The sequence below is a fragment of the Anarrhichthys ocellatus genome, unplaced genomic scaffold, assembly GCF_004355925.1.
Source record: "Anarrhichthys ocellatus isolate YVR2014 unplaced genomic scaffold, GSC_Weel_1.0 scaffold4, whole genome shotgun sequence".
Lineage (NCBI taxonomy): Eukaryota > Metazoa > Chordata > Actinopteri > Perciformes > Anarhichadidae > Anarrhichthys > Anarrhichthys ocellatus.
Window position 1 is genome coordinate 195,172 of NW_022280034.1, and position 20,270 is coordinate 215,441.

Consider the following 20,270-nt stretch of genomic DNA (forward strand, 5'->3'; position numbering starts at 1 on the left):
ACACTAGAGAGAATGCAGCTTTAACACATGAAGCTTTGACTTCTCTTAAAGAACTGGAGGTTGTCTCCTGTATAACAATCACTATCGATGCCCTTGTTATAAAAAGGGCATCACTGTCCACCTTGTGTGGACATTAACAGCCGTGTACAGCTGACAGGAAGTCATTGTTTCATGTGTAATCCGGTGTGTGGAAGCAGAACTGTCCTGACACAGCAGCCCCCCCCCCCCCCCAGGTGATCTGACGTGGACTCTCGTCCGTTCAAAGCTTTAAAGAGCAGCTCCGAGAAACAGGATGTCCCTCTCCTGAGCATGGCCGAGAGGATGAGAGAGGATCACACGCAGAGAGGAAGGAGGAGGATGAGGAGGAAGAGAACGCTCGGCTGGAGGAGGAGGTGTAAATTACATTTTATTTGGTGTGCGGTTGCTCTATAGGGGCCCCCAGGCGTCCCCGTCCCACGCAGCCTCAGAGAGCCCGGTTCCCCCTCAGCCCGGCTGCTCTGCTAACACCAGCTAGCAGCACAGCAGTGCTCCATGTTAACATCTCTATTAACGCTGCTGCTGCTGCTTAAATCTCACAATCAAGAGATTTCACAGGAAGTGACACGGCGGGTTTCTGTGTTGGCGTGACATCAAACGGGTTCCCCCCCCGGCCTGCTGCTGAGTAATCGCTGCCCTCCTTACGACTTCACACGGCCGGTTCAGAGGCTTTTCATTCAGAGCGGCTCCTCGGGACTCGGAGCCCCGGCTGATTCACGGCGAATCACGGAGCTGCTCACTGCTGTGAGGAAAGCTGCTCTCACTTCCTGCTGAGCCGGACGCCACACACAGAGAAGTTCTCCTTCATTGAAACTCAGCAAACCGCAAATGAAACTCCCTAATAGGAAGCCGGATGAAGCCGTTTCCTGTGACGGCTGACCAGAATATCTGAGTATTAAGGTCAAATAGTTTGCTAACATTGGAACTCCTCAACTTCTAAAGTCTCTTCAGCTTTAAAGGACGAGTTCAGTATTTTAAAATCTGCATGCTTGAGTGAATCACAATATTGTGGAGATTACCTGTTGTCAGTTCAGATCTACTTAACATGAGTAGACCTGCGATGACAGGACTGCTGTTGATCAGCCGAGACTCATCATGAATAACTACGTTTGTTAGACGTTAACGTCTCCCCGTTCAGCAGGTCGACGGGTGTTTCTGTCTAACTTCCTGTCTGCTTTCTGGGAGCCGATCGATGCGAGACGGATGAGAAGGTCTTGTGATCTCGAGGAGCTTATGCGTTACCTCATGATGTAATCATGTGGAGACTCACTAAAAGATCGACACCATTCCTTTTTAAAAACTCGCACCGGGATCAATTTGTGTTTTGAGACGATGTTTCACTCCAAAACTCAGACCGAAGGACGTAATTAAAATAAAGAATAAAAGATTGAAGCCTTTGAGATGGAATGATTAGCATCTCGTCCCTCTGTCGACGCATCGCACCGTGAATAATCCGTTCTGCTTGGAGCTCGTTTCATGTGAGCTTAATTTGACTTCTAGCGAGGAGCGTTTTTATTGATTTAGGAGAGGCGTTTCCTCTGCTCACGCTTAACCCCCCCCCCATCACGTCTGAAATAAGTCAGCGTGACACTTCTCATCCGACGAGTGGCCCCTCGTTGACATGAAGCCAGCGGTCACAGCCTCAGACGGACTCCTAGCTCACTCCGCAGGAATTTACGGGCTGATAATGAAGACTTAACGCCAACAAAGAGGATCAAAAGACCCCAAAGCTTCATCGTTAACTTGTTAGCTGACAAGAGAAGAAAAGCTTCTGTCTGTGTTTCCAACATCTTCTGCAAACACAGCAGCCATCAGGTTTAGTACGAGCATGGAGCAGGAAGAGAGCTAACAACATAAGATGTGCTGTCTCATCAAATCTGTTCCATTACAAATAACTTTCTGCATTTCTTCAATCATAAAATGTAGTTAAAGCATCACTCGTGTGTTTTATGTAACTTAACTTATTAATAAACTTCACGCATGAACAGATTCAAACGTTTACTGATCTATAAATAAAACTACAAAATCTCATTTACGCCGTTTCAGCAACGAAGAGGCTGAAACGTTTTAATCTTCAACACTCGAACACATCGAGGCGACGATAACGTCTGAGAAGTGTTCAAAGTGGTGTCAACGTTAAAACTCCTGAGCGTCCGAGAAGCAAACAAACAACCAGAGCAGAGGGAGCCAACACGGAGCCCGCGGGCACCTGGTCGCCCGCGGGGGCCACGCGAGTCGCCCGCAAGGCATGTTCTAAACATATCACGAGTCACCATGGAGCTCCGTGTAAACATGTCAGACCGGAGGTAAAAAGGGTTCAGAGCGTCCTTTCTTTCCGGGTGAGGTTTGGTGCCCCTCCCCCCACACACACTTACTTCTGAGAGAAGAGGTCTCTGTAGGGGCTGCCGTGCTGCATGGCCATGCCGTAGCCTTTGCTGCTCATGCCGTTCCCCGACACGGTGATGGTGCAGTCGTCGTCCGTCAGGGCGGCGTACTCCAGCACCGCCATGTCCCACAGGAAGGCGTACGGACTCTTCTTCGCCTGAGAGAAGAAGAAGAAGAAGAATTATACTACATTATACTACAAGTGGTGCATGCTCATGAGCGGCCGGTAGCTCCCGTGACTTTCTCTACATGTTGTTCTTTTCGTGTTCGTCACAACAGGAAGTGTGAAGATTAAAAGCAGCCGACCAACGAGCGAGACCTGCCGGACCAAACGACACCAAACTAACGTCCACGGAGGAGAGATGCTAAGCTAACCCAGCTATGACCTGAGGTGTACGCAGGTGTACCCAGGCTACGACCTGTCTGACAGCAGGGGGAGGTCGGTGACTGTTGAGCCCACGTCTTCACAGGGACCTGGATCCATGGTGGTCCAGGATCAAGCAGGCCTCTGGTGGACCAGAGGAGGAGGACTCAAACACAGTAAAGTTCCTCATGTTGAGTTCTTCATGTGAAGATGTCGGCCATTTTATCTGATGATGCTGATTTAAAACAATGAACTAAAGGAATGTTCTTCTGTTGTTGTTTACTTTCTCATGTGTTTGCTGTTGTTGTTTGTTGCTACAGCTGAATGTCATTGGTTCCTTCCTGTATTGTTGCATAATGACTTCCTGCTCTTCTCGCACCATAATTACGTCCACGTAGAAGCTGGAAAACAGAGCTTCAAAATAAAAGCACTGCTCCAGATATTCTCTACCGTCTAACACCGACTGTCACTTCAGTTTCCCGTCATTGTTGTTTCTCGATGAATTGCTGTATACATGCTGTATTTGTCCTTCGTGTTCCATTTTATCAAAGGAGGTGCGTCCTCCCCTCTGTGAGGAGGAGGAGGAGGAGGAGGTGACAATAACGCCCGTATAAAAGCATCAGCGGGGGGGAAAGTAAGTGGATGAGGGTTTTTCACTGTGTCAGCAGTTTGCACATCAACCTGCTCGCTGTCTCTGGTAATTGTTTCCACACACACACACACACACACACACACACCCTCCTCGTATAGAAACAGGGAGACTTGATCTGTTCCTGCTGTTACAGCCCTAATTAGCTCGTAGCCTTCTGCTGTTAGCCTCTGCAGGCTCTTTGTGTTTCACCTCTCATCATGGAAGAAGTGAGTGTTTCTATTCTCGCTCCAGGTAACGTAGATGCTAAGCTACGTGACGACACGACGAGACTTTTATGAATGAAAGGAGATCTAGAGTCAGTACGGCTCAACGAACAGAAACCTGCATGTTCAGCTGGTTCTTAAAGAACACAACATAGGTGTGACAATCGGAGACATTTATGAATTGTGTGAAATGAGTCATACCAAACAAGAATAACTTTTTGCCCGCACAACAGATTTATGAGGCAAAAATAAAAATATCTTTTTTTTAGTAAGAAAGTCACTCAAAGTGGCAGAAAATACTCTTACGGGTAAATTCTGGGAGTATTTTGTCCATTAAGTGTTTATCAGTGAGTGAAAACATCGACGCGTTAATATCTGAGGGCTGAGAACACGATGTCGTCACGAAACGAATGCTTTGACGAGTCAAAAACCAACGGGGTGTCTCATTATTCATCAGGAAAACTGAGCACAACTACAGCAAGCAAGAAGGGTCAAATCAGACAGGAGGATCATTTCACTGTTGGATAAAGTTTGTTGTTTGAACACAGATCTCAGACATAATATTTGTTATTATTAACGATAGGAACGATGAATAAAAGTGTAAAATAAACTGTAACTGAAAATATAAAATGAACGAGTCCAACACAGAAGCTTCTTCATCACGTCCTCTTTCTGTTTCTAGTCTCCGATCTCTGATCATGTTTCATTGTAAACAACCAATCAGAGGAGAGCTAGTAACGTTAGCAGCACCGCTAATGGCTAACCAATAGGAGGAGAGCTAGTAACGTTAGCAGCACCGCTAATGGCTAACCAATAGGAGGAGAGCTAGTAACAGCAACACCGCTAACGGCTAACCAACGGAGGTTCACTTCCGTTACATGATGATGCCTTCAGGCTCTGCTCAGTGAACATGAGTACTGGCTGAAGGTGCATTATAACATTATCATGATGTGTTCACATGTCATCTGTAAAATGTAGTTTTGGTGATAAACTTGAATAAATCCAGTAGTTTGAAGGAGATGTTTTCACATGAATATAAAATAGATATTAGAGATGAATTATGAGCTGTTTACCTTCATAACACGAGCTATAAACACATTATTATACAGCATTAAAGATAATAATTCTTATAAAATTACAATCTTTCATTTCATTATCATTTAAATTGTGTGTTTTTTTTAAAGAAAAAACTCTATAAATTACATTTAGTACTTTTGATGGTTTACTGACTTCAGAGTAGATGAAATATCAATAATAAATAATCTGGATCCTTGTAGAGCAGCTGTGGAACAACACACAGATCTGTATCTGTTAATAAGGATCATCAATGATCGGTTACTAATATCAAGTTATATTTGCTCCTTTTCTCGTCTGTGCTGATCTGATCTGTGACTCTGATCCAAAACAAAAGCCGAGCGACTGTTGGAAAAGAAAGTGCTCGACAATATCGATAAAACTGATTAGAACGTGTGAGTGCGTTTAGAGCAGAGATGACGTCACAGAGAGAGAGTTCACTAATGGACGCCTCAGAGCCCATTCTTCTACAACGCTAGTTTATCATCGGCTCTTTGGGAGAACTATGAGCATAATTATGTACAGCAGAGAAACACACACACACACACACATATATACACACACACACTCTCTCACTCTCACACACACACACTCAGCCTCACCAATCGGTGTATTGTGACACCGCTGTTACAATTAAGTAATGGGTAAACAGAGGAGTGTCTTTGTGTGTTTGCCCGCTGTGAATAAAACAAGTGTGTGTGTGTGTGTGTGTGTGTGTGCTGACAATACAGCTCTATCTACACACATACACACACACTAAACAACCTGTGAAAATCATCATGAATCAGTGAAAACACACTTCACATCTCACACTTTGTGACTGACAGACCGGCTCATTAACTCACAATTCAAACAAGATTCAGAGTCTCAAACAAGAAGATTACAAATGCAAATATAATTCATATATACGTGTGTGTGTGTGTGTGTGTGTGTGTGTGTCGTTGATGCAGGAGACGAGGAGAGTCGTTTATTCTTCATGACGTCCATGTTTTTTTGTTGATGTCAGTTTGATTTTTTTGATTTTACTTATGAATGAGGTGATTTTTAGGCACATTTGAACTGACGCTATATAACTTAGGTAACACTACCTCACTTCACACACACACACACACACACACACACGCACACACACTATTCCTACCTTACCAACAGTGGACCGTCATGCTATTCTAACCAAGTCTGGACTTGTGTTTCTGGTCATTTTGAAAAAAAAGTCAAATGGAATAGAAAATGTACTTTTAAGGTCTTTAAACAGTATATTACTGCAAATGTGCTTTTTGATTTTTTTAAAGAAACTGCCAAGAGGGGACTAGCATCTCTGAGTGACGTCTACCTATCAAAGAGGGGACTTCAATACGTAGTGGAACTATTCTTTCAGTCTTTCTTTAACCACAATATGGATAATTAAACTTTAGTGTTATCAGTATTTGGACATTTCTCTGTGATACCAATATCATAAAAATCATTGTGGAAACTTTGAATGATAATTATGTTTTAACTACAAATCAAAAATAAATTGGCTGCATGCACTTATATCACGGACTGCAGTATTAGCAACAAGTTTACTTTATCTAATCTTTAATCATATATAAACATTTTGAAGTCACATTTTAAAGATTGATCACAAGAGTACATTAAATGTAATTTTCTCCATGGGGAATTCACACACACACTCACCTTGCGTATGCCCTCAGACGGGCTGGACACGGAGAAGTCCATGCCGTTGCTCTTGCTGACGGTCCTCCACAGCTCTGCGTAGGTGCTGTCCTGCTCCAGAGGGTTGGTACCTTTGTTCCTGAAGTAGTCGTACACCGCCGAGTCCCTCACGGTGCCGTAGTCCACGTCCATCTGCCGTGCCAAGTCCTGGAACGACCTGGAGGACAACGAAGACCACGAGTGAGGAGTTTGGTGTCTTTGTTTCTGGACATCTCGGTCATGAGTTTGATAAGTTGAGCTGCTGATTGTTGAGTTGTTTAGTGTTGGCACACACTAGATTTGGCCAAGAATCCGCTCCAGTTTAACCGAACACAACCAAACTGTGAGGTAACCTGTTCTGCTCACGATGGTTTGAAAGCTGTAACTATAATCTCTCATTTCTTCATATGAGAACATATGTGGCAATAAACTGTTCTCAGGTATTTTGTTAAAGCCTGAGAACTCTGAAGAGTTGGGAGACCGGTTTTTAATCAACGACACCCACGAGACCAAATAATTATTTTCTCCAGCTGCCTTGAGATGTTTGAACAACACACAGTTGTTTTTTTCTTATTTTAATAAGAAACAACAGCAGCAGCATTTCATCAAAACAAACACCGGCAAGAATATAGATTTTTCTAATAAACAAAAGTAGAGGTGAAAAGAAAACAAGATTCATTTGAAGCTCGCTCTGAAAAATTATGATTGAATTTTAAAAGCCCATCATGTACAATATGAGTCGTGTTCTTTATTAACAGAAATCAATGGATATTTATGGAAATGTCTTTGATGGTTTATGTTTTCAGGACTTTTTGTGTTACTTGGATGTATATAAAAATGTGACTACATGATTTTAGATCAATTAAGCAATTCACTCAACGAATATTAAAATGTTCTAATATTTAATAATTCATAGATTGTTTAAATATATATACAGTATATATTATATATATATATTATATACTGTATAATGTATAAATATATATTTTACATATATCAATTATTTATTATTATATATATATATAGTATATTGAAATACATTTTTAAGGCTTACATGTGTTAAAAAAAACTTCCAATCTGACAGAAATAATGTCGTGGAAACAGAATCAGGACAAATCTCTCTGACTGAGAAGCAACAACAGTTTGAATAAAGTGAGAGTGTCACTAAGTGTTGATGAGCTCTGACTGAACATGTGGTTCTACTAACAAGCTGTTTATTATAATGACAGGTGACACACAACGCATTAGTGCAGCAGCTGTTTGGACACACTGATGGGACCCGTCAGGGATTTAGAGGGAGGTCTGGGTCTACCCGGAGGTTCAGGTTCACTGAAGACCTCATCGTGCAGCTCAAACTGACACATAAGAACATCCCGTTCTCTCAGTGGGGCGGGATGAATCGCTCACGTGATGTTTAATATGTTGGAATTGGATTTCCTCTTGATGTTCACATTAATTTCATATTAATTGTGCACATTGTTACCGGATGAACACAGACGTGCTGCTGTCAGGACGCCGTCGACTGAAACGTTAATAACGGCAGAGCTTTAATTGGATAATTGCAGCGCTGCTGGAGGTTAGAGATGAAGTCTAATTAGATTTTATGTATGGAATGTAATCCAGTCAGTGTGTCTCCCTCGGGGCAACTCGACACCTTCATCCAATAAACATCATTAACAGTCGAGTAATTTATCTGGAATTGGCTTCATACAGGATCCCTCTGCAGACGCACAGGTGTGTTTTCTACCTTTTTGATTAATATTCTTCTTTATTCATTATTTCTTTATTTCTGGGCATCGGTTCTGCTGTTTGTTTCTCTGTGAATGAATAAAAGCTCCAATTTAAAATAAAGTACTTTTACATTTATCTGCTACAGACGGACGAGTTTGAAACAAACTATTCTGAAGAAGATCAACCTGGAAAGTGACAATCGAGGTTCTCTTCTTTCAACTCAACTTAAATGAATTAACATTAACAGGTTGTGTTCAAAATCAAGCCACAGTTAATTTTCAGTTTTTACAGCGCTACAGAAAATAAAATGTATTCTTTAAAATACATATTTGTTTATAATTATATTGTCTATGAATTATTATTCCTCTCAAACGGACTGGTGAAAGCTGCACCTGAATCAGATATAAACGACTCGTTACAGATCAATGTTGCTGCTATTCTGAACAAAACGAGGGAGAAGCCTAAAAATACCCACAATGCCTTGTGTTTTAGGGTCGTTGCTTATAGTTGATTCAGTGAAATAAAGTTAACTAAACGGCAGCTTCTCTTCTGGAATAAAGACGGAGTCCAACTAAATAAACGTAACTGTGTTTTTTGTTTCAAACAGATTTCAGATGTGTTTTTAAATACTTCTCGTGTTCTGAGTCTGGTTCTGTCTCTTCTCTCTGCAGGCGGCGGACGAGCTATTCCATATTTATTTGGAACCACTTGAGAGGAAATAACGTTTCAAACGAACTGAGCAAAAAGACGAAACACTACAGTCTGAAAAGCATAAAGTCACAAAAAAATGGTGACGGAAAGTGGCTTCACACACACACACACACTGAGCTAACAGATATAATATATTTATTGTTGTTAAATTAATGACTATTTCCACTAAGACAATATTTTAAGTGTTTATAACTAATGAGCTTGACTTGAATCTTTTTCTATAAAGTTTCATCTTAGTTGGACTTTTATGTTTGTGTGATTTTAAAATGTACTTCTGCTCACTTGAACTAGTTTTCTCTCACTTTTAATCTCAGGAAAAACTCAAATTGTTTGGATGTTGCTGGCGGGTTTATATGTTTATAACTCTACAGATCCTCCTGCTGCTAAGTCGTGTTTATTTAAGTGTCTGCTCGGTACGGACGCTGGTTAGGATCTAAAAATGATAAATTTACAGTATAATGGTACAGGCATTAAAAACAAGATGATACATCATCATTTAAAACACTTTCAGACACTGAACACATCTTAAAGCTCTCTCTAAGTCATTAAGGAGCATAGTAGATCGATTATAATGGTCACTGGTCCGTGGTAACCCTGAGGGTTCGCTAATACCTGGATCAATCATCCCATAACATTCTGGTGCAATGTAAACGTTGTTCACCGCTCCAGTAAATAGGACGGACCTTAGATATGACACACGGCGACGGGAGATATTTCTAGTCCCCTCTAGTTCTAGTTGAACCCTTTAACTCAGCTACGAGCCAGAGAGCTAACGTTATGCTAGCATAAAGCTAACGTTAAGTTAGATTCAAAGTCAGTAACATTGTATATACTGTGGACAAGCAGTAGCGTGTTTTTAACAACAGGACTAGCTGGATATCTGGTTATGTCATCGTCCAAAATAGTTAGAGGATGAAGAGCTGAAAGTAAAACACTCAGAAATAAAATATTCTGATGTATTTGTAGTCAGCGCATGAATTAAGAAAAGTGAGGAGAGGAGGAGGAGTCTGTGTTCACATCACGATGCTCAAACAGTCAGAGTTCCTCATGTTTAGTGTGAAGATGTCGACCATCTTATCTGCTCAGAGGATTGTTTGTATTGCTGCTGTTTACTTTCATTATGATGCAAATTCAAAAAGAAAGCACTACAGGAATAAACCTTGTTTTGTTTGTCATGTGTTTGTTGTGTTGAAAATGGGCTACAACTGAATTGTGTTGTGCATCCCTGTGATGCATAATGACATCATTCATCCAGACCCTGGATTAAACGACACTAACAGGGATTTTACAAACAGTAAACCATGATACACATTAATATCCTGCGTCCTATGAAACCTTTTATAACATGTCAATCATCATGATTCTCAGCTGGATGTCAGGATTCAATGAAACCTTCCATTGGTGCGGTGAAGACGTTCACGGTGTTGCAGGAGAACAGCCGCTCTGTGTGATGGAGTGTTATATTGCAGTAATGACAGGCTTCACACAGGGAGGAGGAAACATCATCCGGCGAAGATGGTTTTCCAGTCAGGAGGAAGATGATTCCCCGCTGTCTGAGGAGGCTTTAAAGAAGTCTCCATCAAATGCAAATCTCCACTTCAGCATTCATTGAATGTCTATAAAAGCCGAGTCTTAGTGCTCAGCATTTACTCGCCCTTCACTTAGTCAACGCGGCGGGATGTGCTGATGGAAATGTCAGCTTGGATTGGATTCTCAGAGAATAAAAAAAGAGATGGAGGAGGATGGAGGTGAACTGACTGTTTTTTACATTTAGATTGAAAATGAGAGATAACATTATTTATTCATACACAAGACAAAAAATAGACAACGATGTTCCTCAGCCGCGCAATCTTCCGTCGAGTGTGTCTTTAGAAGACGCATTTAAAGAGATGACAGAACAACAACACGGACATGGTCGGAGCTGAACTATGAACCTAAAGAAAGACCATCAGACGCTTGTTTGGACTGAAAATAGAGACGTTGGGTCCTTTGAACATGAAATCTAAGCAGAGCTTCAGGTAATCCAGCTGGCCACACACACACACTCTCACAGCGGGGTGATGATGGTTGAATCACAGGATAGAAACCCGGTTCAGACGACGATGTTCTGCCACTCTTTTGGGTTTAGGGATGAAACAAAAAAAGGAGAAAATGCTTTTTTTGATGTCTGTAACGCCGACCGGGACTGTTGACACCACGTACACCTCAACAGCCAGAGGTGTTTGCTGAATGCACTTCACTGTCACAGTGTAATATTTATGAGTAATAAAGAGCTTCAAACGTAAAGAACAGAAGAAGCTCCTCATCAGTCAAAGTGGACACAAGCTGGGCTTCTTTTTGTTCTGTTTCTGTGGATGATTTTTAAACTTTTAGTTTCAAGCTCGGCTCAGCAGCTCCGGAGCCTCGAGGGTTCAGACGGAGAGAGGAACTCATTCCTCTGACAGCAGACAGGAAGTCAATGGAAAGACGTGAATGTGAACACAGATACAAATGTTGTTTATCTGTAACATACAGAGATGTGAGGAAAATAACGCACACACTGTTCTGCCTGAACATATTTTAACAGAAGATGCTGGTTAGTTGCATTGTGGGATTTGGAGGATCTAGTTTTTTTTTAGCTTTTATCCATTCTAGAACTAATTTAGTGCATCAAACTATGCTGCTCCACTACGGTCGCTGTGAAAAAAAAACAACACATTTATGTTTAGGCAGCAAAACCACTTAGTTAGCTTTAAGAAGAACATCATAGTTGGGCTTCAAATAAGCACGTAAAGAACTTAACGTGAGTACAGAAAAGACGTCATAAACGTGACTAATGTAACGTCACAGTAACTCAACAACACAAACGCTGGTCTCCTGGGTGAAACTCATGTGTTTGTTTCATTACAAATAATTTAAAAAAAGGTATTTTCAACAGCTGGGATTGAGAATAAAGTAAAAAGGTGAGAAACGAAATGTTGCCGAACGTCGATCGGAGTTGATGGTGTTGTGCTCGTTAGGATCAAACTCCAACACACAGTTTAATAAAACATCTGTGGTCAATACGTTGATCTGTTCACAGTGAGGACACTCTGGAGTAAATGTTTCCCAACATCAACATTAATCTGATCTATGATCAGTTTAATAAGGAAATGATGCAAAGATCAATCTGACTGTGTGAACAAGGATTCACCTAATGCAACCTGTGAGACAGACGGATGGACAGAGAGACAGAGACAGACAGACATATGGACAGAGAGACAGAAATGGACAGACAGAGAGACAGAGAGACAGACTGAGAGACAGACAGACAGAGAGACGGACAGACATATGGACAGAGAGACAGAGACGGACAGACAGAGAGACAGACTGAGAGACAGACAGACGGACAGACAGACAGACAGACAGACAGAGAGACTGAGAGACAGAGAGACGGACAGACATATGGACAGAGAGACAGAGACGGACAGACAGAGAGACATACTGAGAGAGAGACAGACAGACAGACATATGGACAGAGAGACAGACAGACGGACAGACAGAGAGACTGAGAGACAGACGGACAGACAGACAGAGAGACGGACAGACAGACAGACAGACTGAGAGACAGACAGACAGACAGAGAGACGGACTGAGAGACAGACAGACAGACTGAGAGACAGACAGACAGACAGAGAGACGGACTGAGAGACAGACAGACAGACAGAGAGACGGACAGACAGACGACGTGTCTGCAGGCAGATCATAAATATTTCTACAAGCTTTTATCAAAAAAACTTTGACAAAGTGTTCTTGTTTTCCAGGTTGTTATCTTTAAACTACATCTTTACATCCAGTCAAACAGGACTCACAGCTGGAGGTCTGTGTTCATCACCGTGAGCTGGAACATCAAATGACTGTCCAGCTGAAGAGGGTCAAGAGGTTCACTGTGATGAAAGCTGCTGATTGTTGTTCATTCTCGTCTTAACGACTGTCTTCAGCGGCGGATTAACGCACATTTGGTTCTTTGGAAACAAAGGTTTTATCCTCCAGAGACACAAAAATCCTACTACGTTTATATACATTTATTCACGAGTACATCAAAATATATGAGGCTGTAGATATCAAATCATGTTTAAACTTTGGACCACAGCTAAACTTCCCTCGTTGTTCTGAGAGTTAAGGTCAGTGTGTTCTCCGCTAACAGCAGGAGGTTAAATGTGAGAAAGACTCAGTTTGCATTAAACACTTGAACTCAGAAGTTTTCGGTGTCAATTCTTTGTGGAGAAATATTCATGCTGAGGGCTTTTTTTTAGTATTATTTTTTAAGCTAATCTGTCCACCCTCTAAATGTATAACTGCATCAGCTCAACTTCTTCCACTTCACAGACGCCACTCGAGGGTTTCTTGTGTTACAGACAATGTGCAGCTTTTCTCTTGAGGTGATTTGAGGGCATCCATCTTTTTAGGGGGAGGGGCCTCTTTCAGATTAATAATCAGCCAAATGTGTGAAAAACTGTTAAAGGTTGAATGAGTTGAATGAACGCCATGTTGAGTTGAGTCGCTTAACTGGATCGTAATCTAATCCTATATGACTTTATAATCTATGTTACTAATCTGCAACCACAAATACGCTTTACACCTTTATGATTGTGGGCCATACGCAGCACAAATTATTAAAATATGTTGATTTCAACCAGTTATACTGCAAGAACATCTGTGTTTCTAGACCAGAACGGCCCATGTGCCACAGAAAATGATTGTTCTATCACAATAAATACACAACGCTCCTAAACTGTTTAACATTTAACATTACAGAAGTGTAATAGTGCGCCCACGTAGTACAAGATGAGATAAGATTTACTTTATCGTCCCCCAAGGAGGACCTTTTGTTTAGGCCATAGTGCTGCACACACAGCTGCAGTCCACTTAAATCAATACAAAGTATTTATGTTTATCTTTAATTTAATATAAATGAATTCAATCCTCTTAAACTCTAATAGAGTGCATGGCCTCAGTGTTAACTCATAATATTATAATGTTATGTGTAAATCTGTAAATAAGTTAATTAAAACAGGCACAGATTGGATTCTGTTCATGGACTCATGAAAAAGATTAAGATATAAAGAAATGTAACAAACAGAAAAGGGAAGAAATGGTAAAAATATAGTTTTTTGTACCAAGAATTTAAGACGGAGACAATTTCACTAAATTTTAACGTTTGAACTAAGATGTGGAACTTAGATACAGCGTTTCACATTATATTCTAGTTAAAACAGTTGTAGTTTGGCGACCTCAGCTTTGAAGGAATGTCATTATGCTTTTTATAAAACACCAAAGAAATGAATAAAGAAACAGTTGTTATGAACGTATCTGCAAACATTCATGCTGCCACGTAACCACAACGTCACCGGTTCGATTCCAGCCGGGAACCTTTTGTTTCATGTCAACAAGAAAGCATCAGCGTGATCAGACTTTATCAGAAACACAATTTTACATCATTTCTAAACTGATTCATTGATGTTTTCTTAGATGCCCATCAGAGATCTTTATGTGTGTGTGCACGTGTGTGTGTGTGTGTGTGTCTCACCGTATGGCGTGGTCCATGCGTGACACGGTGAGGTACGCTGCCAGGTTGGCGGTGTAGGACGAACACACGATGAGCGTGAAGAGCCACCAGCTGCCCATGACGATCCTCAGGGCCGCCGAGCCGACCACGCCTTCCCCACCTACACACACACATACAGTCCTACATTACCGAGAGTGGACTTTCAACCAAGAGAGGACGTCTGTTTCTGGTCGTTTCAAAAAACATAAAAAATAGAAAAGAAAATTATGTTTCTGGTCTTGGCTGCATGCAGGAATATCAAGAGCTGCAGTATTAGCAAGAAAATTAACTTTATCTTTCATTATATAAAATATATTCTTGAAGTAACATTTTAAAGATTGATCACAACAGTGTGTTTGTTTTAATTTCCTTTTAGGGGAATTCATATTCTTCTGTGTTATTGTTGGTAATTTTTATGAACCGTATGGAATATTGAAGTAGGCATTTCAAAGAGAGCTCCCTTCATCCTGTAGAATATAATTTATTTTGTGTTTAAGGAAAGAAAATCTCAATCGTAGGCCGGGTTTGAATCGTGCAACGACTAGACTTTGTGTTTTTAAACTAATTCATGAATACAGTGAGGTCAGAATAAAGATATTGATTCATTCTTTGTTATCAAGAACAATCTGCTCTACCAATATGCTCCCTCTTGTCCGGTCAAATAAAGTGGACATAATCTTCAGAAAACAACTATTTTGATCTTGTTTGGTATAAATAACAGATTGTTCAATGTTTCCTCAACATGTACACACACACACACACACACACACACACACACACACACAAACACACAGACGACTACTACATCCAGGTCATTAATCACAGATTTTTTAACTGATCTGAGAGCTGCTGCGTGTTGAAAGTCCAGGTTCAGAACACTCAGGTGTTTAAGAGGACTCACGCAGTGGGGATTCAAACCTGTGACCTCTCAGTTACAGGTGACCAGGATTCAAACAGCAGGAGAGAGGGAGCGCTGCTTTATCACAGCGAGCGGAGCTGCTGCATCTAATCACAACCCCGTTAGGCCTAAAAGGTTTCCCAGGCAACCAGCCAGACCATAATAGATGCAGCTGGGTGCCTCTGCTGGGAAAGTGTGTGTGTGTGTGTTCTTCTTCTTCTACCTTTTAGAGGACAGAGTCGAGTTGTAGGCCTTGAGATTAAGGACACTTTTAAAAAGGGAGGACATTTTGGGAAACTAATGACATTTCTTTTGAAAAATGAGGCTAGTTTTATTTGGTGAGGACATGTTAGGAAGTGAGGACAGTATCAATCATAGTCAACTTGTTCTTCGTCAACTGAGAGATTTCTCCAGCAATCTGCTGATGACGATGGAAGGACCTGCAGGAGGACATTTTGGAAGTCCTGGTGAGGACGTACAGATATTTACGTTTTTTTGGTAAGTGAGACCTTTTGTAGGGTGAGACATTTTTTTTTTTTGGAAAGCGAGACCCTTCTGGAAGGTTAGGACATTTTTTGGTAACTGAGATTATTTTGGAAAAGAAGAAATAACATTTTATGGAAAAGATTTTTCAGGCAAATTGTTGACATTTTAAAGACATTTTAAAGATGAGGAGAACTTTAGAGGAGAGAAAGGTTATTGTTTGGAAATTGGTTTGGCCTTATTTCAGTGTTTGGACTAGAATAATATTTTAGGACGAGGTTAGTTGTTAGAGAATATTTATTAAGTCAGTGAAGGTCCTCACAAGTACAGAAGCACAATATGAGAGTCAGCTTCATAACTGGCCATCACTCCTCAAAGTTTAATCCTGAAACGTTTTACTGTTTGTGTTGCATTTATCAAGAGTTTCAACTGCAACAAAGCAGCTCTGTCTCCTAAAAACAACATCCTCATACAACGAAACTGCATTGTGAATTATGAATTTACGTCAACCACATGTTTAAAACTTCGACTGCAATCCTGGAGAAAATATGTTTCCCTCGAAACGTAGTTGAGGATGCAGTTTAGTTGCATTGGAAGGTAGTGTTTTACAAGAGACGGGGTTGAACAAAGTGGATCCACAAACCTTCCCACACACAGAAAACCTACGTTTATTACATCACTGTTACATTTCCTGGAGCTCTGTGTAATATAAGCCTCCCTCTGATTCATTTAAGCACTCTCAAGTTTGATGTCCTTGTTTCTGCTTCTCTGCTAAATATTTCAGACGCTATACAAATCCTCCCGTGATTATTGTTTCCCCTCTTCTGTTGCTGTGTAATCCGTGTAACCGCTCCAAATTAAACCCTCCCCTCCCACGAAATCAAATTGAAATCCGTCTTTACAAGGCAGATAATCTTCCTTTTGCTGTGATCAGCCCTGATTGGTTTCAGCCAAACACTGAGCTGCTACACCGTGAGAACATTTTAAAAAATCAGCACAATGAGACACGTAGCTGATCTGAACTGTGTTCATCAGGAAACGTTAAAGATTGTCTGACTTTTTAACCTATTTAACTACTAACATGTAAGCAAGCAGTCGCCGATGTTCATGTCTATTAGGTGCAGAGCAACATTAGCATTCATAACATTTTTGTTTGGTCAACTGTGCAAACTTGTTGGTCAAAGTTCATCAAAGTTAGTCGATGCAAAAATTTCCACAGATTTTTTCTTTCAAATACAATTCAAATTTATAGATTTTTTAAATTGAAATGCTAATGCAGCCCAGCTTTAAAAGTGACGTAAAGTAGTGTAAAGTAGTGTAAAGTAGTAAGCAGGGAAAGGTTCAGTATTTTTAAACCTGTGATGGGGCGGTTACACCAAACGTGAAGCAATAATATACCAAGTTGATGCAAAGACACAAAGTTTTCATGGAACACTGTGTTGAGATTGTTCGACATACTGATGTTGAATCAGAAATGGAAACAAATGATTGTAATCGTCTGAGTTCACTTGCGTCTTTCCTCTCACCTTGATGAACGAACGCTCCGTAGACAATCCAGATGGCACTGTGCAGGGAGCCCGACCCCACGCCGCCGTTGTGGGGCTGGCCTGGCGGTGCATTCTGGGTAGAGGAGGAGCGCAGAGCCTGCAGCCTGTTGAGCAGGAAGATGAGCACTCCCACCACGGGGATGGCGGCAGCGATGCAGGCCCAGACGGCGAGGTCAAAGGGTGCAAACAGAGAGAAGATGTTGATCTTTTCTTCAGGTTTTCGCAGCAGGATACCGACGCTGTAGTCCAGGTAACGCTTGCTGAAGTCGACCACGTTCTCCCTCTCTGGTGTGATGGTGATGGCCGACACCGCCAGGTCGGCTCTCTGGAGGAGGAGGTGGTGTTCAGCCAATCAGTAACAAGTATTCATGTTTCGGTGGCCAGCAGGGACAAAATATGACCCTGTGTTAGCTTAAAGCTCAAACAGTCAGTTTCTAGTGAACCATATGACCCTTTATCTCCTCCGCCAGTTGCATTCCAGCTTTACCTTGTTGATGAGATCACCGATCATGCCGTTCCACGAGCCGTTGGGAAGCTGAGATCCATATTTACTGTCTGCCACCTGGAGGAGAGATTCGTAAGTTTATTGAGTTCAAGTCACCAGCTCAGAAAGCTACCACCTAAAACAAGGCTCAACCTCATGAGCAAATACAATGAAAGCTGTAGTTATTCATCCAATACTCAGGCTTCAACACGGCTGGAGTCATCGATACAACATGTGGTTTAGTATCAATGTGACACTCATCCATCAACAGCCACTTATAAGCTTTGGACACCAAAGACGGTGTAAGAAAGCAAATTCTCACAATGTGACTGCAGCTACGACCCACCAAATACTGTCTCCTGGTAGATTTGGAGTCTCTATCTTCCACTTTTTCATAGTTGCTGTTGTTTTGTGTGTCTTTGTATTTGTTTTGTGTCTCTTTGTAGTCGTTTTGACTCTCATTGTAGTTTTTTTTTTCTCCGTTTCATGGTCATTGTGAGTCTCTTTGTGTCTCTTTGCAGCTGTTTTGGTCTAAATGTTGATTTTTTGTTTCTCTTCACAGTTGCTTTGTGTCTCATTGTAGTTCTTCGGTCGCCTTTCATAGTAATTTTAACTCTTTTTGGTCATTTTGAGGGGCTTCCTGGTTGGTAAGTGTCTCTTTGAGTTGACATTTTGTAGGTGAAGGCCAGGAGGGCAACGACACTCTGGAGCCCTGGGCCCGTAAGGCTCATACAGTCATCCATCCATGGTTTGAATAAAGTAAAAAACAACATGTTTTAACACTATGATCACAAGGTTATGAGCACATGAGAGCCGTGCAGAAGGATGATGTGATTTGATGAGATGTCTCTGCACTTCTTTAAACATTTATAATGTAGCGTCACACGTGTGTTCACACGCGCAGTCTGATGCTTCAAAAGTGACAAACCAATCTCATCATCATCCACAAAAGCCTGTTAAACCTAAATCAGGACGGAGTTCCTTTATTCATCTGGACTGTGTGCATTAGATGTTGACACCTGAACTAAACTCAGTCCCACCTGGTAGATCTCATATTTGAAGCCCAGAATTTTGGCGAGGGCATCCAGGACGTCGATGGAGAAGCCTTTATATCTCTTGGGCTGCCCGAGGATGTTCTCTGCCACCATGACGAAAGGATCCTCCTGCAGAGACAGAGAGAGAGGTGGGAGGTGTTAGCAAACATTAAAGCCTCAGCACTGAAGAACAAAAACAGAGTTACTTTACTGTGTTCAACTAACTGCAGCTTCACAGAGAGCAAAGTGAACTTGTGTCTGAGAATGAATCGAGGTTATGTGCGGTAATACATTTTGAATGGAGTCAAACGGAGAGCCAGTGAAGGGCTGAGATTTCATAAAGTATCTTCTTAACAGTGTAGTTATAGGCCATCGCATTGAATTATGTGTATAATAGACAAATTCATAATGAGTGTTATTCATACTGAATGCAAATTGGCAGTAATTCAGATAATATATAAATGAATCCCTGAAGCAATTACGCATCATAAGCTAAGATTACATTTACAATTAGAAGAGCTATTGTATAATTATTACGGTGTCAAGAACGCAGCTCAATGCATAGTCTTCATAAACCATATGCTCTTTGTGCTTTCAAATTTAAATTTCGATAATATTATCATTATATCTGAGGTCTGTTTTAAAATTCTTCAGTGGACCAAGTCAAAACACTTTGAGGATTTGGTGTTTATAGATATTTCAACTGTAGTTTTCCAGTGAGGTAGCTGATTAATACGAGACAATGAGATGATGGAGGCTCCACCTCCTCCGCCCGATGGCCCTGCTTCTTCTGTTGTCTCCCCTCAGCGCTCCTGGTTGTTCTGTTTCTAGTTCAATCATATAAGTTTGTAAAACGTTGACAGTTATCTACTTGCTTAATATTGGTTTTGTCGGTTGTAACATGCAATGAATTTGTGTCAACAGTGTGCAGAGTTGAGTTACTTTTTATGTTTGTCATGCACAGGTAGTGTGTGTCTGTAGCTGGTAGTGTGTGTCTGTGCTGGTAGTGTGTGTCTGTAGCTGGTAGTGTGTGTCTGTAGCTGGTAGTGTGTGTCTGTAACTGGTAGTGTGTGTCTGTGCTGGTAGTGTGTGTCTGTAACTGGTAGTGTGTGTCTGTAGCTGGTAGTGTGTGTCTGTAGCTGGTAGGGTGTGTCTGTGCTGGTAGTGTGTCTGTAACTGGTAGTGTGTGTATGTGCTGGTAGTGTGTGTCTGTAGCTGGTAGGGTGTGTCTGTAACTGGTAGTGTGTGTCTGTAGCTGGTAGTGTGTGTCTGTAGCTGGTAGGGTGAGTCTGTGCTGGTAGTGTGTCTGTAGCTGGTAGGGTGTGTCTGTAACTGGTAGTGTGTGTCTGTAGCTGGTAGTGTGTGTCTGTAGCTGGTAGTGTGTGTCTGTAGCTGGTAGTGTGTGTC

The 20,270-nt window shown here is 41.4% G+C and overlaps 1 protein-coding gene across 1 annotated transcript in view; it reads right to left on the minus strand.

Annotated features, from left to right (window-relative positions):
- Positions 1-42: 42 nt before the first annotated feature.
- Positions 43-20,270, minus strand: part of LOC116381148 (glutamate receptor ionotropic, delta-1-like) — a 50,102-nt gene continuing 29,874 nt past the window's right edge. Inside the window, exons 5-10 of the mRNA XM_031843016.1 lie at positions 18,870-18,992; positions 17,833-17,907; positions 17,325-17,670; positions 14,400-14,538; positions 6,392-6,587; positions 43-2,578 (exon numbers count right to left, since the gene is read on the minus strand). Of these exons, the coding sequence (XP_031698876.1) occupies positions 2,408-2,578; positions 6,392-6,587; positions 14,400-14,538; positions 17,325-17,670; positions 17,833-17,907; positions 18,870-18,992 (1,050 nt within the window). The 3' untranslated portion in view covers positions 43-2,407. The remainder of the gene's footprint in view (positions 2,579-6,391; positions 6,588-14,399; positions 14,539-17,324; positions 17,671-17,832; positions 17,908-18,869; positions 18,993-20,270) is intronic.